At 44.2% G+C, this 18,326-nt stretch overlaps 1 protein-coding gene across 6 annotated transcripts in view; it reads right to left on the bottom strand.

Annotated features, from left to right (window-relative positions):
- Positions 1-18,326, bottom strand: part of LOC126299140 (uncharacterized) — a 159,942-nt gene that overhangs the window by 16,923 nt on the left and 124,693 nt on the right. For all 6 annotated transcript variants that reach the window (XM_049990905.1, XM_049990903.1, XM_049990907.1 and 3 more), the window contains one exon: positions 291-471. In XM_049990905.1, the coding sequence (XP_049846862.1) occupies positions 291-471 (181 nt within the window). The remainder of the gene's footprint in view (positions 1-290; positions 472-18,326) is intronic.

The raw sequence follows: 18,326 nt of genomic DNA on the forward strand, positions 1-18,326 counted from the left end.
CTGCTGAATTAGTGAGTTGCAATTGTTAAATTATAGCACAACAACAATAATGAGCCCTCTGCAAATTATCTATGTAACAACAACAAATCAACAAATGAGCCAGCAAAGGAACATAAACAGCATAAGCATATCTTATTTGGACTAGGACACAGAACAACAGTGTGTGTTTGAGCCAACTACTCCATTCCTTATAAAGTAATGGTATGCAACAGATAAGTCTTATGCTCTATAGGACACACACACACACACACACACACACACACACACACACACACACACACACACCTTACCTTTCAGTTGCAAGAATGCTGGAGGAGACATTGACGATGCTCTCTCAAACTGACAATTAACAAAATCCAATTTTGATAGGAATCTGTTTGCCCTTGAAGGTCTTGCAATAGGTGACACACCTGTGGGTGATAAAATGTCACCCATTGGGGACCCATGGTGTCTTAACCTGACAGCAGCACACTGTTAACAGAATTAACACCATATCATTTAGTAAACATTATATTGTTATACATAATTTTTTTGGGTTAAGTGACGCACTTAATACTAAACATTTTGTATTTGTTCAAACTCTGGTAAGGAAAAAATGATTAGTTCTTTATCTTAACAAAGAATCCAATAATGTTCACATAAAACCATTTAATGTTAAGACACGAAGAAATTAAGAACACTAGAGCTGTGAATGGCCATTGATTTAAATCAATGCCTTCTGGGTCAAAGAAAGAACACTAATGGGACAGTCAATGTACGCAGAAGTTAACGTACAGATAAACCACAACATATTGCATATTATTTGCGTTATTACTAATGTCACTCTGCAAATAAAAGCATCTCCAGATAACCATTTGCCTGATGGTATCACTGTACAGGTTCAAATTTCCACTCTGCATCATGTCTTGAGGATGATGAGGATGATGATGATGATGATGATGATTGAAGCTCAACATGTGATCATCAGGGCAATCAATAGGGGAGATGCTCTCGTTCATAGGGTGAAACTATTAATACAGCAAATAATATGCAAACTGTATGGTTTAACTTCATATTAATTCTCAATGGTCGTTGTGTACCCTGAAGGCAATGACTGCATTTGCTAAGTACACTGAAATGCCTATAGGTGCCCATGAATGTTAAGAGATTAACATTTATAAATATGGAGCCACCCCTATCATGAAATACAATTTTGGGAAATGACTGAACAGTCAATACAAGCAGAAGGATCAGTTGTATTAACATACTAATCTGCATAGTTAAAATTACGAAGAGGCAGAAAGACATCCTTTAAGAGGCACAACTCCCAACACCATTAACACTAACACTTGAAACTGAAATTATGTTTAAGACACACAATGTGCATAGCAACAGAATAAACACACTGACGCCTTTTCAGTGGAAATTTATGGTAGTAGATAAAAACAGTACAAAGAAAAAAAGCACTCTCCAAAACAAACAGTATGAGTATTTGAAGCACATAACTTTTATTTCATTGTTTACAAACATAAAACATTAGTCATTTGACTATAGTACGATGTCAGACCACTGAAAACTGCACTAATTGGGTGAAATCATTTCAGCACATACCAAGAGAATTTGCTACCAAATATGAAGTAGTGGTTTAGTGAACTCTGCCACTATCAGTCAAGGGACTGTATCTTTACATTCCATTATCCAGATGCCACTAAAAGTAGGGTGTATTAGTAGCAGACTCATAAAAAGTTCTCATTCATTTGTGTGTACAACTAGCATAAGGGAACAAGAATAAAAGAAAAACCTTCAGCACATTTAATAAATACAATTTTCAATCTCCCAAAAATCTTGAAATGTATTTGCAGTTGTGAATACAAACCACCTCCAGCTATACATTTGAGTAACAACTACGAAAATCTGTAACCAAGGCTTTGTTAAGGAATTATTAGAGAACATGGACCTGAAAGCTAACACTTTAACTTTTGCACTTTATATTCTGATATACAAAGGTCACTCAATAAATAACACCAAATTTTTTCTCTGAAAATATTTAGTCTTAACAGTTAGAATTTGGTGATAATATCAACTAACATTTCTTTTACATGTATTATTTTTCTACATAGTCTCCTTCACATTTACAGCCTTATGCCAGCATTGTGTAAGAGCATGTATTCCCATTGTAGAAGCTGTTGTCCAGTTGGTTGGTTGGTTGGGTGTGGGATTGAAGGGACCAGACTGCTAAGGTCATTGGTCCCTTGTTCCACGATAAAATCACACGAAATAAAAACTGTCAGTCGTTAAAAACGGAGAACTGAGACAAGGGACGACACAATACAAGAAAGACAAAGACCAGACAAACGGAACTAAAATCACACCGAGTGTGAAGGTGGTTGGCCGACCATGAAAATAAGGAAAAGCCAGCCACCAAGTGACATTAAAACCCACAGTTTAAAACCACAGGCCAAAGGCCCAAGTCAATACAGAAAATAAAAGGACAAACACTCAAATCATACGATAAAAACCCCCTGCCCGAATAAAACTCAACACGAGGTCTGCCATAGCAACGTCATCACATAAAAGGGCAGGGAGGGTATCAGGCAGCGCAAACGTCTGCCCGAGTCCTGTTAAAAGCGGGCAGTCCACCAAAATGTGGACCACCGTCAGAGCTGCCCCGCAGCGACATAGCGGTGGGTCCTCCCGGCGCAACAAATGGCCGTGCGTCAGCCACGTGTGGCCAACGCGCAGCCGGCAGAGGACGACAGAGTCCTTCCGAGAGGCCCGCATGGAGGAGCGCCACACACCGGTCGTCTCCTTCACCGCCCGAAGTTTGTTGGGCGTGGGCAGGGTGCGCCACTCGTCACCCCAGGCACCAAGCACTTTCTGGCGCAAAAGCGACAGGAGATCACACTCCATAAGGCCGAGTTCCAGAGCCGGTGAACTCACTGCCTGTTTAGCCGGCGTGTCAACCCGCTCATTGCCCAGGATGCCGACATGACCTGGGGTCCAAACAAAGACCACGGAGCGGCCGCAACGGGCAAGAGCATGGAGCGACTCGTGGATGGCCATCACCAGACGGGAACAAGGAAAGCACTGGTCAAGAGCTCGTAAACCACTCAGGGAGTCACTAAAGATGACAAAGGACTCACCTGAGCGGGAGCGGATATACTCTAGGGCGCGATAGATGGCAACCAACTCGGCAGTGTATACACTGTTCCCGGGTGCCAGCGACCGTTGCTCACAATGATCCTCTAGAGTAAAAGCGTAACCAGTGCGACCAGAGACCATCGAACCGTCGGTATAGGCCACGGCACATCCGGGAAACTCGGCAAGGAGAGAAACAAAGGGGCGGCGGAGGGCCGGAGTAGGGACCGAGTCTTTCGGATCCTGTGCCAAATCCAGCCGAATGCATGGTCGGCGCACACACCAAGGGGGCAGACGGAGATTGGCCCGGAAAACAGGCGGGAGAGGAAAAATCTCAATCCCACACAGTAGAGCCCGGATGCGAACCGCGATCGTACACCCTGACCGGGGCCGCCTGTCTGGAAGATGGACGATCGAGAGCGGGAACAGGAGACGGTAGTTGGGATGCCCTGGCAAGCTACAAACGTGGGCAGCATAAGCGGCCAGAAGTCGGTCGCGCCGGATCCGCAATGGAGGAACACCAGCCTCCACAAGTAAGCTGTCAACAGGGCTTGTCCGAAATGCTCCTTCGGCGAGTCGGATCCCGCAGTGATGGATGGGATCCAGCAATTGCAATGCTGATGGCAATGCCGAACCATAAGCCACACACCCATAATCAAGGCGGGACTGGATCAGCGCTTGATACAGCCGGAGAAGGGTGGGCCGATCGGCACCCCATCCGGTGTGGCTAAGGCAACGGAGAGCGTTTAAATGCCGCCAGCATGTTTGTTTAAGCTGCCTAATATGAGGCAGCCAAGTCAACCGGGCATCAAATACCAGTCCCAAGAACCGATGCGTCTCTACCACAGCAAGAGGTTCACCGTCAAGGTAAAGGCGTGGCTCAGGGTGAACCGTGCAACGCCGGCAGAAATGCATAACGCAGGTCTTAGCGGCCAAAAACTGGAAGCCGTGCGCTACAGCCCACGACTGCGCCTTGCGGATAGCGCCCTGCAGCTGGCGCTCAGCAACTGCAATGCCAGCGGAGCTGTAGTAGAGGCAGAAGTCGTCTGCATACAACGAAGCTGCGACGGACGATCCCACCGCCTCAGCGAGCCCATTGATCGCAATTAAAAACAGGGAGACACTGAGGACAGACCCCTGTGGGACCCCGTTCTCCTGGACGCGGGAGGAACTATGGGACGCAGCAACTTGCACGCGGAAGGAACGAGACGACAGAAAATTCTGAATAAAAATCGGGAGCGGGCCCCTAAGACCCCACCCATGAAGTGTGGCCAGGATGTGATATCGCCAAGTCGTATCGTACGCCTTCCGCATGTCGAAGAAGACGGTAACCAGATGTTGGCGGCGTGCAAAGGCTGTACGGACGGCAGACTCTAGGGAGACCAGATTATCGACGGCAGAGCGGCCTTTACGGAACCCACCCTGAGACGGAGCCAGAAGGCCTCGAGACTCGAGGAGCCAACTCAACCTCCGGCTCACCATACATTCTAGCAACTTGCAAAGAACGTTGGTGAGGCTTATGGGGCGGTAGCTGTCCACCTCCAGCGGGTTCTTGCCAGGTTTCAACACGGGGAGGACGATGCTTTCTCGCCATTGAGACAGGAACACACCCTCAACCCATGTGCGGTTTAAAACATCTAGGAGGCGTCGCTGGCAATTCACAGAGAGGTGTTTCAGCATCTGGCTGTGGATGCGGTCTGGCCCAGGAGCCGTATCAGGGCAAGCAGATAGTGCACTCTGGAATTCCCAGTCGCTGAAAGGACCATTGTACGACTCCGCGTGGCGCGTGTGAAAGGAAAGCCTCCAACTTTCCAACCGCTCTTTCCGGGAGCGGAAGGCCAGTGGGTAATTCGTAGATGCGGAACACTGAGCAAAATGCGCTGCTAACCGGTCCGCAATCGTGTCTGAGTCAGGACACACCACTCCATTCAGCGAAAGCCCAGGGACGGAGACAGGCGGCCGATAGCCATGGAGTCGCCTAATCTTAGCCCAAACCTGCGATGCAGAGGTACGGACGCCAATGGTGGAAACATACCGTTCCCAGCACTCCTGCTTCCGTTGGCGAATAAGGCGTCGGGCACGGGCACGGAGCTGTTTAAAAACGATGAGGTTCTCCAAGGACGGGTGCCGCTTATGGCGTTGAAGAGCCTGCCGGCGATCTCTAATCGCCTCTGCAATCTCGGGCGCCCACCAAGGCACAGTCCTCCGCCGAGGGGACCCGGATGAACAGGGAATCGCAGATGCCGCCACAGACACGATGCCGGTGGTGACCGACTGAACCACCGCATCAATGGTGTCATGGGAAGGAGGTGCGATAGTGGCGAGAGAGGAGAACAAGCCCCAATCAGCCTTATTCAGAGCCCATCTGGAGGGGCGTTCAGAAGAGTGACGCTGTGGTAGTGACAGAAAGATGGGGAAATGGTCACTACCACATAAGTCGTCATGGACACTCCAGTGGATGGATGGTGAAAGTCTGGGGCTGCAGATAGAAAGGTCGATGGCCGAAAATGTGCCATGGACTACGCTGAAATGTGGCGGCTCTCCCGTGTTTAAGAGGCAGAGGTCAAGCTGCGAGAGAAGAGTCTCGACATCTCTACCCCGGCTAGTAATCGCGGCACTACCCCACAGGGGGTTATGGGCGTTAAGGTCGCCCAGTAACACAAAAGGAGGAGGCAGTTGTGCTATCAATGCAGCCAACACATGACGCGAGACATCACGATCTGGCGGAAGATACAAACTGCAGACAGTAATAGGCTAAGGCGTCCACATCCTTACAGCGACAGCCTCTAAAGGTGTGTGAAGAGGTACACATTCGCTGTAGACAGAGTTAAGGATGTAGACGCAGACTCCACCAGATACCCTCTCATAAGCTGCCCGGTTCTTGTAATAACCCCGATACCCACGTAGGGCAGGGGTCCGCATTGCCGGAAACCAAGTTTCCTGTAGGGCAATGCAGAGGAAAGGGTGACTGCTGATGAGTTGGCGAAGCTCAGCAAGGTGGTGGAAAAAAGCGCTGCAGTTCCACTGGAGTATCGCTTTGTCCATGTCCGAAAAAGGCGTGAAGGGACCGAGGAGACAGATCACGCCACTGGGTCACCTGCTGCCACCAATGGAGGACCAGTACAATCTGCTTCCATGGTGTCTGAGGGTCCGGCGAGATCCAGGTCCTCAGCGGACGCCCGGATCTCCACCTTATCCTCGGACGCAGAGCCTGTAGGGAGCAGTGGGGTGGATGCCACCGCGTGTTCCTTGGCCTTAGAGGTCTTCTTCTTCGTCTTGTCTCTCTGGTCCTTGGGTTTCATTGGCTGGGAGGGCTCCAGCGAGTCAGTCTCCGGGACGGAGGAGGAGCGGGAAGCCCTGCAACCAGCCGCTGGTCTGCTTTTCTTCCATTGGCTGACGTCACCCTTCCCAGAGGCGGAAACCTGGAAAGGAAGGGACCCAAGGGACCCTTTCCGTGCTATTCGAGCCGGGGAAGTTTGAGGCTTCCCCAGCTTAGAAGTGGGGACTGATGTCCCCGATGGTTGGGGGGTTGCTGCTCCTGAGGCAGGTAGTGCAGGAGCAGCAGGGAGTGAAGTGCCCCCCCACCATCAAGGGGGCAGGTGTAGCATTCCGGCTCTGAGAGGTGGCAGTCTGAGGGAGAGCTAATGGGGCCATAACAGTAGTAGCCGCGGCGTAAGAGGCAGTCATTCGAACAGGATGGAGGCGTTCGAACTTCCGCCTGGCCTCAGTGTATGTCAGGTGGTCCAGGGTCTTATACTCCATGATTTTGCACTCTTTCTGGAAGATCCTGCAGTCCGGCGAGCAAGGCGAGTGGTGCTCTCCGCAGTTTACACAGATGGGAGGCGGAGCACATGGAGTATTGGGATGTGATGGGCGTCCACAATCTCGACATGTGAGGCTGGAAGTACAGCGGGAAGACATATGCCCGAACTTCCAGCACTTAAAGCACCGCATCGGGGGAGGGATATATGGCTTGACGTCACAACGATAGACCATCACCTTGACCTTCTCAGGTAAAGTATCACCCTCGAAGGCCAAGATGAAGGCACCGGTGGCAACCTGCTTATCCCTTGGACCACGATGTACGCGCCGGACGAAGTGAACACCTCGCCGCTCTAAATTGGCGCGAAGCTCGTCATCGGACTGCAATAGAAGGTCCCGATGGAATATTATGCCCTGGACCATATTAAGACTCTTATGGGGCATGATTGTAACCGGAACATCCCCCAGCTTGTTACAATCGAGTAACCGGCGGGACTGGGCGGAAGACGCCGATTTGATCAAAATCGAGCCCGAGCGCATTTTGGACAAGCCCTCCACCTCCCCGAACTTGTCCTCTAAGTGCTCGACGAAGAACTGAGGCTTCATGGATGTAAAGGATTCACCATCAGCTCTCGTACACACCAGGTAGCGGGGCGAGTATGTTTCGCTGGCATCCTTAGTCTTTCTTTCCTCCCATGGTGTAGCCAGGGAGGGGAACGATTTGGGGTCATATGTAGTTGTGTTGTATTGAGCCCTGGAACGCTTAGAGACTGCTGGCGGCTGGCCGCCAGCAAGAGATGATGTACCACGCTTCATTGCGGGTCATCTGCCCTGATGCCACCTACTCCGACCAAGGGCCCTCCCCACGGGCGCCACCCAGCCTCAGCAATGACCACCTGGCAGGATGGCCATTGCCGGGAGTCCCAATGCCCCAAGGAGATAGGCATCTACTCCTTGGCATACGTGGGGAGTTAACGGCGCTGGCATCAGCAGAGCGATCCCTGTGTAGTCAGGGGGCTACAACCAACAGGGTACATGGCGGCCCCACCACAACGGACTGGCTACCGTGCTGGATTTCAGGTGATGTAGTCCAATATCGTCATTGGCGCATAAAGCGACACAGCATAGCAGACTGCAATAAACTGCACCCAAGAACAAATCCACGCCCAAGAGATGGTAGGTGAGCGGGACTGCTAAGCGATGACGACAAACCTGGCTAGAGATGGTAATGCATGATGGACACATCGCTCCTTGTAAGGCGCCCTTCCCCAATCGGCTCGCTCTTCGGAAAATTTAGAAGGATGGAGGTCAAACCCGTTAGGGGACCATCTCACAAGGCCAAAACGTTTGAGACTCCTTTTAGTCGCCTCTTACAACAGGCAGGAATACCGTGGGCCTATTCTTACCCCCGAACCCACAGGGGGGTGTTGTCCAGTGCTCATAGCCATGTTTTCACTGCATGAATTATGCTTTGATCATCTTCAAAGTAAATAACACACAGAGAATCAGTAAGTGGCCCAGACAGGTGAAAGTCCTATGGCACCATGTCTGGGCTATAGAGTATATGACTCAATACATCCAACAAAATTTGGTTGTATGTTACCACGTACTGAGAACTGTATGTGAGCATGCATTGCCACATTGAAGCAACATTTCTTTTATGTTCTTGTAAGACGGAACACATTTCAAACAGTTCTTGAGTTAGTTCAGCATCTTCCCATATGCCTCTCAATAAAGGCCAACACTTTTGGGCACATGCTGACACAAATGATCCAATTCAATGACTCCAAATGACTGTCAATGTGTCTTTGACAGCAGATGGAGCTGCTTTCAAATTATTCTTTATTGATGACTGCAGGTGATGCCAGTCCAGTGACTGCCTTTTTGTTTCCAGTTTAAAGTAGTGTACTAAAGTTTGGTCATTCATCACAATCCGTGACAGAAAGGCGTCTCCATACGTCAAACTGCTCCCACAGTTCTGATAAAATATTTTTTTCTATGGATACTGTGGTCTGCCGTGAACATTCATGGAACACATCTTGAGCCCACTTTTGAATATAGTGCAGACAAGGACAAACTGAGATGGGTCTGTCAGCGTGGAGTGCTAAAATGGAACTGCTGGTACTATCGACTGGTTTTGCTGGAACTGAACTGTTGATGTGGCTGGATGGAACTGCTGGTAATGCCAACATACTGCATACACATTTCCAAATTCCAATTCTCACCAATAGATGTAGCTCTAGTCAAATGAAAAAGTAAGTGAAAAGACATGAAACTTTTCAAAATCCTAGAAATGAGTCTCAAATTCAAGGACAACTCAAAATTCCACTCTGCTCCCATTGTTAAATGTGACAATTTGGATAAATGAACAGTGTGCCTATTCCCTACCTGTCTATTGCACAAAGAGTGTTTTATTTTGAACCTCTGAATGCAGTCATCTGTTTCTGAAACCTTTTTTTAACCCTGGAATGCTACATTCAGAACATTCAAATGGTAAATAAAGTCACAGAGGATGGTAGTATATCCGCCTGGCACTCATTTCCTCCACACCCAAGGTAGGCGGTGCGCATAGCCACCCTGCCAGGAGGATGTACATAAACAGCTCTCATGAACACCAAGATGTTATCCTTATATGGACTGGGCTGCTTACCCGATAGTTACACACCACCTCAACAGCATCTGGGGGTGCCAACCTCACTGACAGGCAGCATGCCTCTCCAGCAGAGAGCACCATCAGGAGGGCACTACTTTGTTACACCAGGTCACATTCCATTGTGGCACCACGTGGATCTCCATCTGTTCCCTACTACTTAGACCACTGCTGGCCCTTGCGGTGTCAGTCACACGATACTCCTCAAGTTGGCAGTACCAGCAGTTCCGTCCAGCCGCATCAGCAGTTCAGTCCCAGTGCAACCAGTCAGCAGTACCAGCAGTTTCATTTCAGTGCTCCATGCTGACAGATCCAGCTCTCTTCATCCAGGTCTGCACTACCAGCACGTCAGCCATAGCATGCTGGCAAAACAGACCCAGTAACATCCCAGGTCTTGATGCCGCCATCTACCATAACTCTAAGGTTCGCCGTATAGGCACATCACAGACAACATCATAAGACACATTTCTGTTGAACTGAGTTGTGTGTATAATCATCCAAGGACATTATAATTAGAGTTTTGGTTTTGTTAATAAAGTTATTCTTTTAGACATGCATTCGATCATTCCTAAGTATAACGATATATTAGATGGACAAATTGGATATCCACTGTTCAGTATTCGGTTCTGCAATAGGCTTACCACTCATGTCCATAAATCAGGGTGTATATGCGGACAAGGAAGAAAAATATCCAGATTTTTCCTGGATTTTCCGGTTAAAAATACACTTTCTCCCAGGTGAAAAAACACTTTTTTCCGTGTTAAGTGAGAGTATATTTTCCCATTATCAATCCTTTGAATGGTTAAGGGTTTACACATGGGCGTAGAATTTCCCGGCACTTCAGAAAACGAAACTCAGAGAAAAAGACACGTTTTGGAAATACCTTTTATGTGCAGCAACATGTATGTTGCGTATTTTCGTATTACGAAAGAATACATTGGTATTCCACCAAACACAGCATGTTACTTCCCGAATCATTGAAAATCAATATTGCGATGCGTTTCTGTAAGCCAGTCATAGCGCATCTCATGTGATCTCGGCAACCAATTACAACGGATGTTCAGAGCATGGGACACGTGATGCAGTCAGCCAACAGCAACATCACTGTTACGTAGCAGGAACACACGAACAGGGAAAGTTAATAGTTTAAATTAATATACATAGTGTTGCTACAAGAAAAGCAAAGCTTTTACATATAATATTGGTCTCTAAGGTTAATAAGCAGCAAGAGAAGCTAAGCTTTCGCATATAATGTTGATCTTTCTTGTGTGTGTTACACTTTAAGATATATCACTTCAGGGTTCAAAATCCTTCTAACTGGCTCGTCATCGAAGAGTTGACGTTTAAATCAGAGGCAAACACTCAGTGAGTTAATAAATTCACGGTACATTCTTGCGGTACATTCTTGAACATAGTTCAACTTACTTAAAAGGATATTTACTTTGAAAGTAACGTTTTTGAAACTACCATTCGCAGTATTTTCCTGCAAGCTATTAGAAATAGGTTCGTTTCAGCAGTTGCCAGAGAGTGCAAATAACAGGCGTCACTGTGCTTGTGCAGCTACCATGACGTAGGAAGAGCTTATGTACGTACGTGTAAAACATTGAAAGAACATACATTATGTCAAAAAAGGAATAAGACATCACAGGATACTCCAAGAGCATAGGAATTTCGTAAATCATGCTAAAATGTGCACATTTAAAGCGCATACTTAAAGTGCACATTCATATGTCCAGATTCCCAATGAAGAAGACCTTGACCTCACATTAAACCTTTCAGAATGGTTTTCGGGATGTAAATTTTCTTGGAGCACCAGTACTGTATTATATCATGTTTGGTTCTTTATTATGGCATAATGCCATATGTGCAACAAGATGAAAACGTGCACCTGAAATGCAGCGAACAGTTGAAACTAGCCATAACTGTGGAATTAAACATTTCGTTTCAAATACATTGACTGCCTCTGTGGAAAAGGTTAATCAGAGTCAAATTTCTTTGGCAAACAGACAAAAATAACTTCATTGCTCTGCATGGCGATTAATGCTCGACAGAAAGGTGGAAATAAAATAAAATCTGAAACTAATGACATCTTTCAGACTTCCGTAATTACGAGAATGTATTTTAATTCACTTGATAGCTCCCGGCCACAGATACCCGTTTTGTTTTCTTTTGACGCTAGAGTAAACTAAGGGGAAACCAAAAAATCACTAAATGTAAACATGGGTCACATGGAGACTACCCCCTATAACTCAGACTGCTCTGCGCATCAGCCTTGGATCTACAATATTTGCCAATTGGGTAAATACTAAAAGAAAAAAAAAAAAAAAAAAAAAAAAAAAAAAAAAAAAACACAAAAAAAATTAATTTTCAAAAATATGTTCATCTTGCAGTGAACAACTTTCTGAACAGTCTAAAACATAAAACATATGTTTTCGAGGAAATTTAAGACGTTATTTGGTCTCAAGTGTGCCAAAGTGCAGTGCCACGCCTCTCCATTAAGCAGTCTTCTATCACAGGTCACTGTAGTTCGCTCTGCGGAATCGAAACATGTATGTTTTGTACTGAATGCCATCAAACTATATTCAGGACAGTGGAAATTGAGACGTCCTGTGGTGCCTCTCCTACTCCCAGTCGGCCAATTTGACAGCCTGCAATAGCGGATGGGATTATTTGTAATTGGGAGAACAAGAACTCTCCAGAAAATTTGCACTCTTTATTGCCTATTAGCTAATAACTTTGTGTGACATAAAATAAATATAGGATACATAAAACCAATAAAGAAGAGAGAGAAGCAAGAAAGTACACGTTTCTTCAATCTCTAGTTCCTAGCATTTTTTTTCTCTCCAATCTTGCTACAGCTTTACATGGCATGCTCCCCTTTCTGCAAAAGAATCTATTACCTCATCAAAGCTCGTCAAACGATTTGCTACATGAAAAATCTAAATGTCGTTATCTAATACTGAAAAAGCTGTTAACACAAATAATACCCAAGACTGGTGTGGTTTCTCGATCTCATTACGTCTATTTTGTCACTGTCTGCTAGATAAAACAAAAAAGGTCTTTGAAATATTGGAGCAATTTTGTAAGACACATCAAATAAACGAGACTGTTTTGGCACAAATGGCAACATTTATAACACGACAGAATATAATTCACGAAGTGCCAATATCAAATGTCTATTAGTGCTACTACAAGCAAAAAGCTTTATGTTAGGAAACAGTTTCACATTTCATTCATACGCACCAGCTTCTCAAGCATGAGATGGAAAAGTAGTATCAAGAAATTTTTATATAAATTTAGAATCGTCTTATTCTTCCATAATTTGTGTGATGTCCCCATTTCTTCTCCTACCTCATTCTAACAATCAATCTTGTCATCACCAATTCTGCAGCTATTCCTACCATTGTCAAAATTTGTTCACTGATTAATTTCACTAACCCTGCCAGAATCACAGGTTTAGTTATCCCGTGATTGTTTTCTGGTTAGGCGTTATTACATGTTTGTACAACACATTTTCCGCATTACTTCCAGAAAAGAACTTAAGCAGCTGCTAGCTGGGGGACTATACAACTGGTCCTTACTAGTGTAACGACCTGGCCAAAAATTTTGTGTCAAAATTTCATTTTCTTGGGTACACCAAGAAGATTGTATGTAATCTTTCTCACCTGTTATTCCTGTCAGTCGTTTATTTCTGTTCTGGTAGTCTGAATCTATGGATTTCGCTAGTAATTATAACAACACTGACCATTCGCAAACCCGAGCAACCACATAATCAGACAGCAATTGGCATTCATCTGCTCGGCTTTAGTCCGCTCAGATCATACAGCCCTGTCCCCTTTTGTCTGCGGAAAGTTTATTTCTAGATGTGACCAGGATTCTCTTGACACAGACATCATGTACACAATGCACACTTTCAAAAATCAACTTATGATTAATTCAGAAATCAACTTAAAATGTGTTCAAAAATGTTCAAAAACCAACAGGAAACCGTTTCAAAATCATATGAATAAACGATAGACAAAAGTGCACTGGATGCTAGGCGCTTTATGAAACAAGTTTTTCCCCCCTCAAGAATATGAATTCAGCGCCCCCTTTTCCCGGTAGCATCTAGCTGCTTGCTGCGTCCGCCTGCACAGCTAACAGCCACACTCCTGTAGCCAGGAGTGGGAGAATCAACTACTCAAACACGATCATTAGAAGCAATTTGTTGTTATGAAGCACTTCATAGTCTTCCTAAAGCCTTTGACACATTTTGCTGTTGGCAGACGATTGCATTAGCACTGTGTGTCATTGTTCTGTATGGCGTATTTCCTTTGCAATTTAAGTTATTTTCATTTTTTTCGTGTCACGTGATCCCGCCAGCCAATGACAGCGGATATTCAGAGCGTAGGACACGCGATGTAGTCCGCTAATAGCATTATCACTGTTAAGTAACGCAGCACAAACACGAAAAGTTAATGTTTTAAATTAATATACATAGTGTTCCTACAAGAAAAGAAAAGCTTTCACGTACAGCATTGGTCTCTGAAGTTAATAAGTTGCAATAGAAGTTAAGTTTTCACATATAATGTTGATTTTTCTTGCCCGTGTTTCACTTTAAAATACATCACACAAATGTGCCAGTAAAATTTTTAGCCGAGTCCAGTGACTTGTTCTCAAAGTTTTCCACCAATAAATTAGCTACCGCAGAGGAGCGAGAGCTTCCCGTAGCACTATATCAATTTGCTCATAATAACGACACGATTGTCTGATCTGGGCTCGAAATACTTCTAAAGGTTCGTCATCAAACGCTCTGTGATTTAAGGAATTCATCGTACATTCTCACACAAAGTTCCACTTGCGAAAGAGGAAATTTGCTTTGAAAGTAACGTTTTTCAAACCACCATTCGCAACATTTTCCCGCAACCTGTTAGAAATAGGTTCCTTTCAGCAGTCTTCGGAGAGCGCCAGATAACAGGCGCCACCGCGCTTTGGCAGCTACAATGACGTAGGAAGCCCGTATGTTCGTATGTGTAACACACTAAAAGATCTTACATTATGTCATAAAAGAAAAGAGGCCGAAATATGGTTGTCTAATACTGTGTAAGCTGTTAATACAAATACTACCCATGACTGGTGTGGTTACGTTTATTTTGTCACTGCCTGCTAGATAAAACAAAATAGGTCTTTCTAACACTGCAGAAATTGTAACAAACACAAAATAAACGAGACTGTTTTTGCGCAAATAGTCATTTATATAACACGACAGAATATAACTCATGAAGACCATCATAAAATGCCTATTAGGTGTACTACAAGCACATAGTTTCACATTTCATTCATACGCCCCAGTTTCTCGAGCATGAGATCGAAAAGTAGTAGTACGACTTTTTTACTTAAATTTGGAATCGTCATATTCTTCCCTAATTGGTGTGATGTCCCCGTTTCTTCTCCTTCCTCGTTCTAACAAACAATCTTGTCATGACTAATTCTGGAACTATTCCTGCCTTTTTCAAAATTTAGTTGCCGGTTAACCTCACTAACCCTGCTAGAATCACCGGTTTTGTTATCCCCGATTATTCTCCGGTTAGGCGTTGTTATGTTCGTACAATCCACTTTCCACGTTACTTCCAGAATAGAAGTTAAGCGGCTGCTAGACGGGGACTGTACAACTGGCCCTTACTAGTGTAGCGATCTGGCCAAAAATTTACTGACAAAATTTCATTTTCTTGGATACACCGAGAAGATAATACATCATCATTCTTACCTGTTATTCCTGTTAGTCGTTTATTTCCACTCTGGTAGTCTGACTATGGATTTTGTAACTAATTATAACAAAGCTGATCATTCCAAACCCAATCAACCACATAATCAGACAGCGGTTCGCATTCACTCATTCGGCTTTACTCTGCTCCGCTCGTATAACCCGGTCTCCTTTTGCTTGCAGGAAAGTTTATTTCTAGATGCGACAAGGATTTCCCTGACAGACATCATGGACACTAAGCACGGATTCAAAAATTAACTTATGATTCATTCAGAAATCAACTTACAGAGTGTGTTCAAAAACCAATAGGGATGCGTTTCAAAATCACGAGTAATCGGTAGACCAACGTGCACTGGATGCTAGGCTCTTTGTGAAATATGATTTTTTTCTTTTCAAGAATATTAATTTGTCGACCCCTCCTCCCCCCGCAATTGTCCTTTGGGTCAAACACATCAGTTTGCCCCACCGCTCAACTGCGCATGCGCATGAGCCCGCTCGTAACTGCTATAACGAATCTAGTTAAACAGTTGTGACATCACGCTCATCAGAGACATTTTGTTGTTATGAAGCATTGCATAGTCTTCCTAATGCCTTTGACACATTTTGCTGTTGGCAAATGTTTGTATGAACACTGTGTTTTGTTGTTGTATATGGCACATTTCCTTTGCAATTTATGTTTTATTTTCATATTTTTTTCTCGTTCACGTTTTATTGTTGTAGTATTATTCTGCAGTAGCGGGATAGAGTAATATCCTTTGTTAGAGTATCGATTCTTACCAGTCAAGATTACAAAAATTTAACTGAAACCTAAAATAACGAAAAATTCCCGGGTTTTTCCCGGTTGTCCTGGGTCGTATACACCCGGCTCCATACATATACTTTCAGAAAGGACTTCCTGACACTTAAATCTATACTCAATGTTAAATTTCTCTTCGTCAGAAACACTTTCCTTGCCATTGCCAGTCTACATTTTATATCCTCTCTACTTCGACCATCATCAGTTATTTTGCCCCCCAAATAGCAGAACGCATTTACTACTTTAAGCATCTCATTTCCTCATCTAATTCTTGCATCATCACCTGATTTAATTTGACTACATTCCATTATCCTCGTTTTGCTTTTGTTGATGTTCATCTTATATCCTCCTTTCCAGACACTGTCCATTCCATTCAGCTGCTCTCCCAGGTGCTTTGCTATCTCTGACAGAATTACAATGTCATGACCGAACTTCAAAATTTTTATTTCTTCTCCATGGATGTTAATTCCTACTCCAAATTTTTCTGTTGTTTCCTTTACTGCTTGCTCAATATACAAATTGAATAACATCGGGGATAGGCTACAACCCTGTCTCACTCCCCTCCCAACCACTGCCTCCCTTTCACGCCCCTCGACTCTTGTAACTGCCATCTGGTTTGCATACAAATTGTAAATAGCTTTTCGCTTCCTGTATTTTACCCCTGGCACCTTCAAAATTTTAAAGAGAGTATTCCAGTCAACAGTGTCAAAAGCTTTCTCTAAGTCTACATATGCTGGAAATGTACATGTGCCTTTCCTTATTCTATTTTTTAAGATAAGTCATAGGGTCAGTATTGCCTCACATGTTCCATCATTTCTATGGAATCCAAACTGATCTTCCCCAAGATGGGCTTCCACCAGTTTTTCCATTTGTCTGTAAAGAATTTGTGTTAGTATTTTGCAGTTGTGGCTTATTAAAACTGATAGTTCGGTAATTTTCACATCTGTCAACACCTGCTTTCTTTGGGATTGGAATTATTACATTCTTCTTGAAGTCTGAGAGTATGTGCTCTGTTGAACTCTTCACGCAGTATCATATCTCCTACATCATCATCATCATCATCATCATCATCCATCATCATCATCATCTACATTCTCTTCCATTTCTATAATATTGTCCTCAAGAACATCGCCCTTGTATAGACCCTCTATATACTCCTTCCAACTTTCTGCTTTCCCTTCTTTGCTTAGAACTGGGTTTTCATCTGAGCTCTTGATATTCATGCAAGTGGTTCTCTTTTCTCCAAAGGTCTCTTTTAATATTCTTGTAGGCAATATCTATCTTACCCCTAGTGATATGCGCCTCTACATCCGTACATCTGTCCTCTAGCCATCCCTGCTTAGCCATTTTGCACTTCCTGTCGATCTCATTTTTGAGACGTTTGTATTCCTTTTTGCCTGCTTCATTTACTGCATTTTTATATTTTCCCCTTTCATCAGTTAAGTTCAATACTGTTACCCAAGGATTTCTAGCAGCCCTCGTCTTTTTACCTACTTTAGAGGACTGGATCTGATGGGACACCTACACAATTCTGCACAGAGTATGGGAAAGGCCTTTTTCCTCTTCTAGAAGGAATATATTATAGCAGCAACAAAATGTTACTAGAGATTGTAAAAATGTGGAAAACACATTTTCTAAAAGGGCCATTGAACCAACATCTACAAGTCTGTATCACTGACGTCAGTCAGTTATATAATTTGGAACAGATTTTACGCTCACATGTTATGACCTTTCTGTAGACTGAAATGTCCTCTGTAGCAATAAACATGGATCCTACAATCAATTATGTGAAGTCCAGCTCATCCTGTTCATCCAAGAGATCCAGAAAGCAGCAAAATATTTGCCTCCAGGACAACATGGTCCTTGACTTCCAGAAGGTGTCTGATAAAATTCCACAGTGTCACCAAATGACCAAAATACAAGCATATGGAATATCAAAACTGCTTTGTGATTGGATTGAAGTGCTCCTATTAAATATAGCACAGCACGTCATTTTTAACACAGAGAAACCTACAGATCTGAAAGTAGATTCAAATATACATCATGGGAATGATATAGCACCATTACTGTTCACAACGTATGTATTAATGACCTAGCTGGTAATACTGGCAGCTCCATGAAGCTGTTCACGGATGATGCTGTTGTATGCTGGTAAGTTACACCTCTATGAAACTATAACAAAATGTAGGAATACCTTCTTAGGCTCAACAGTTACTGCAGAGATCAGTAGTTGACCCTCAACATAAATGTAATGTATT

This window comes from Schistocerca gregaria, chromosome X, assembly GCF_023897955.1.
Source record: "Schistocerca gregaria isolate iqSchGreg1 chromosome X, iqSchGreg1.2, whole genome shotgun sequence".
Lineage (NCBI taxonomy): Eukaryota > Metazoa > Arthropoda > Insecta > Orthoptera > Acrididae > Schistocerca > Schistocerca gregaria.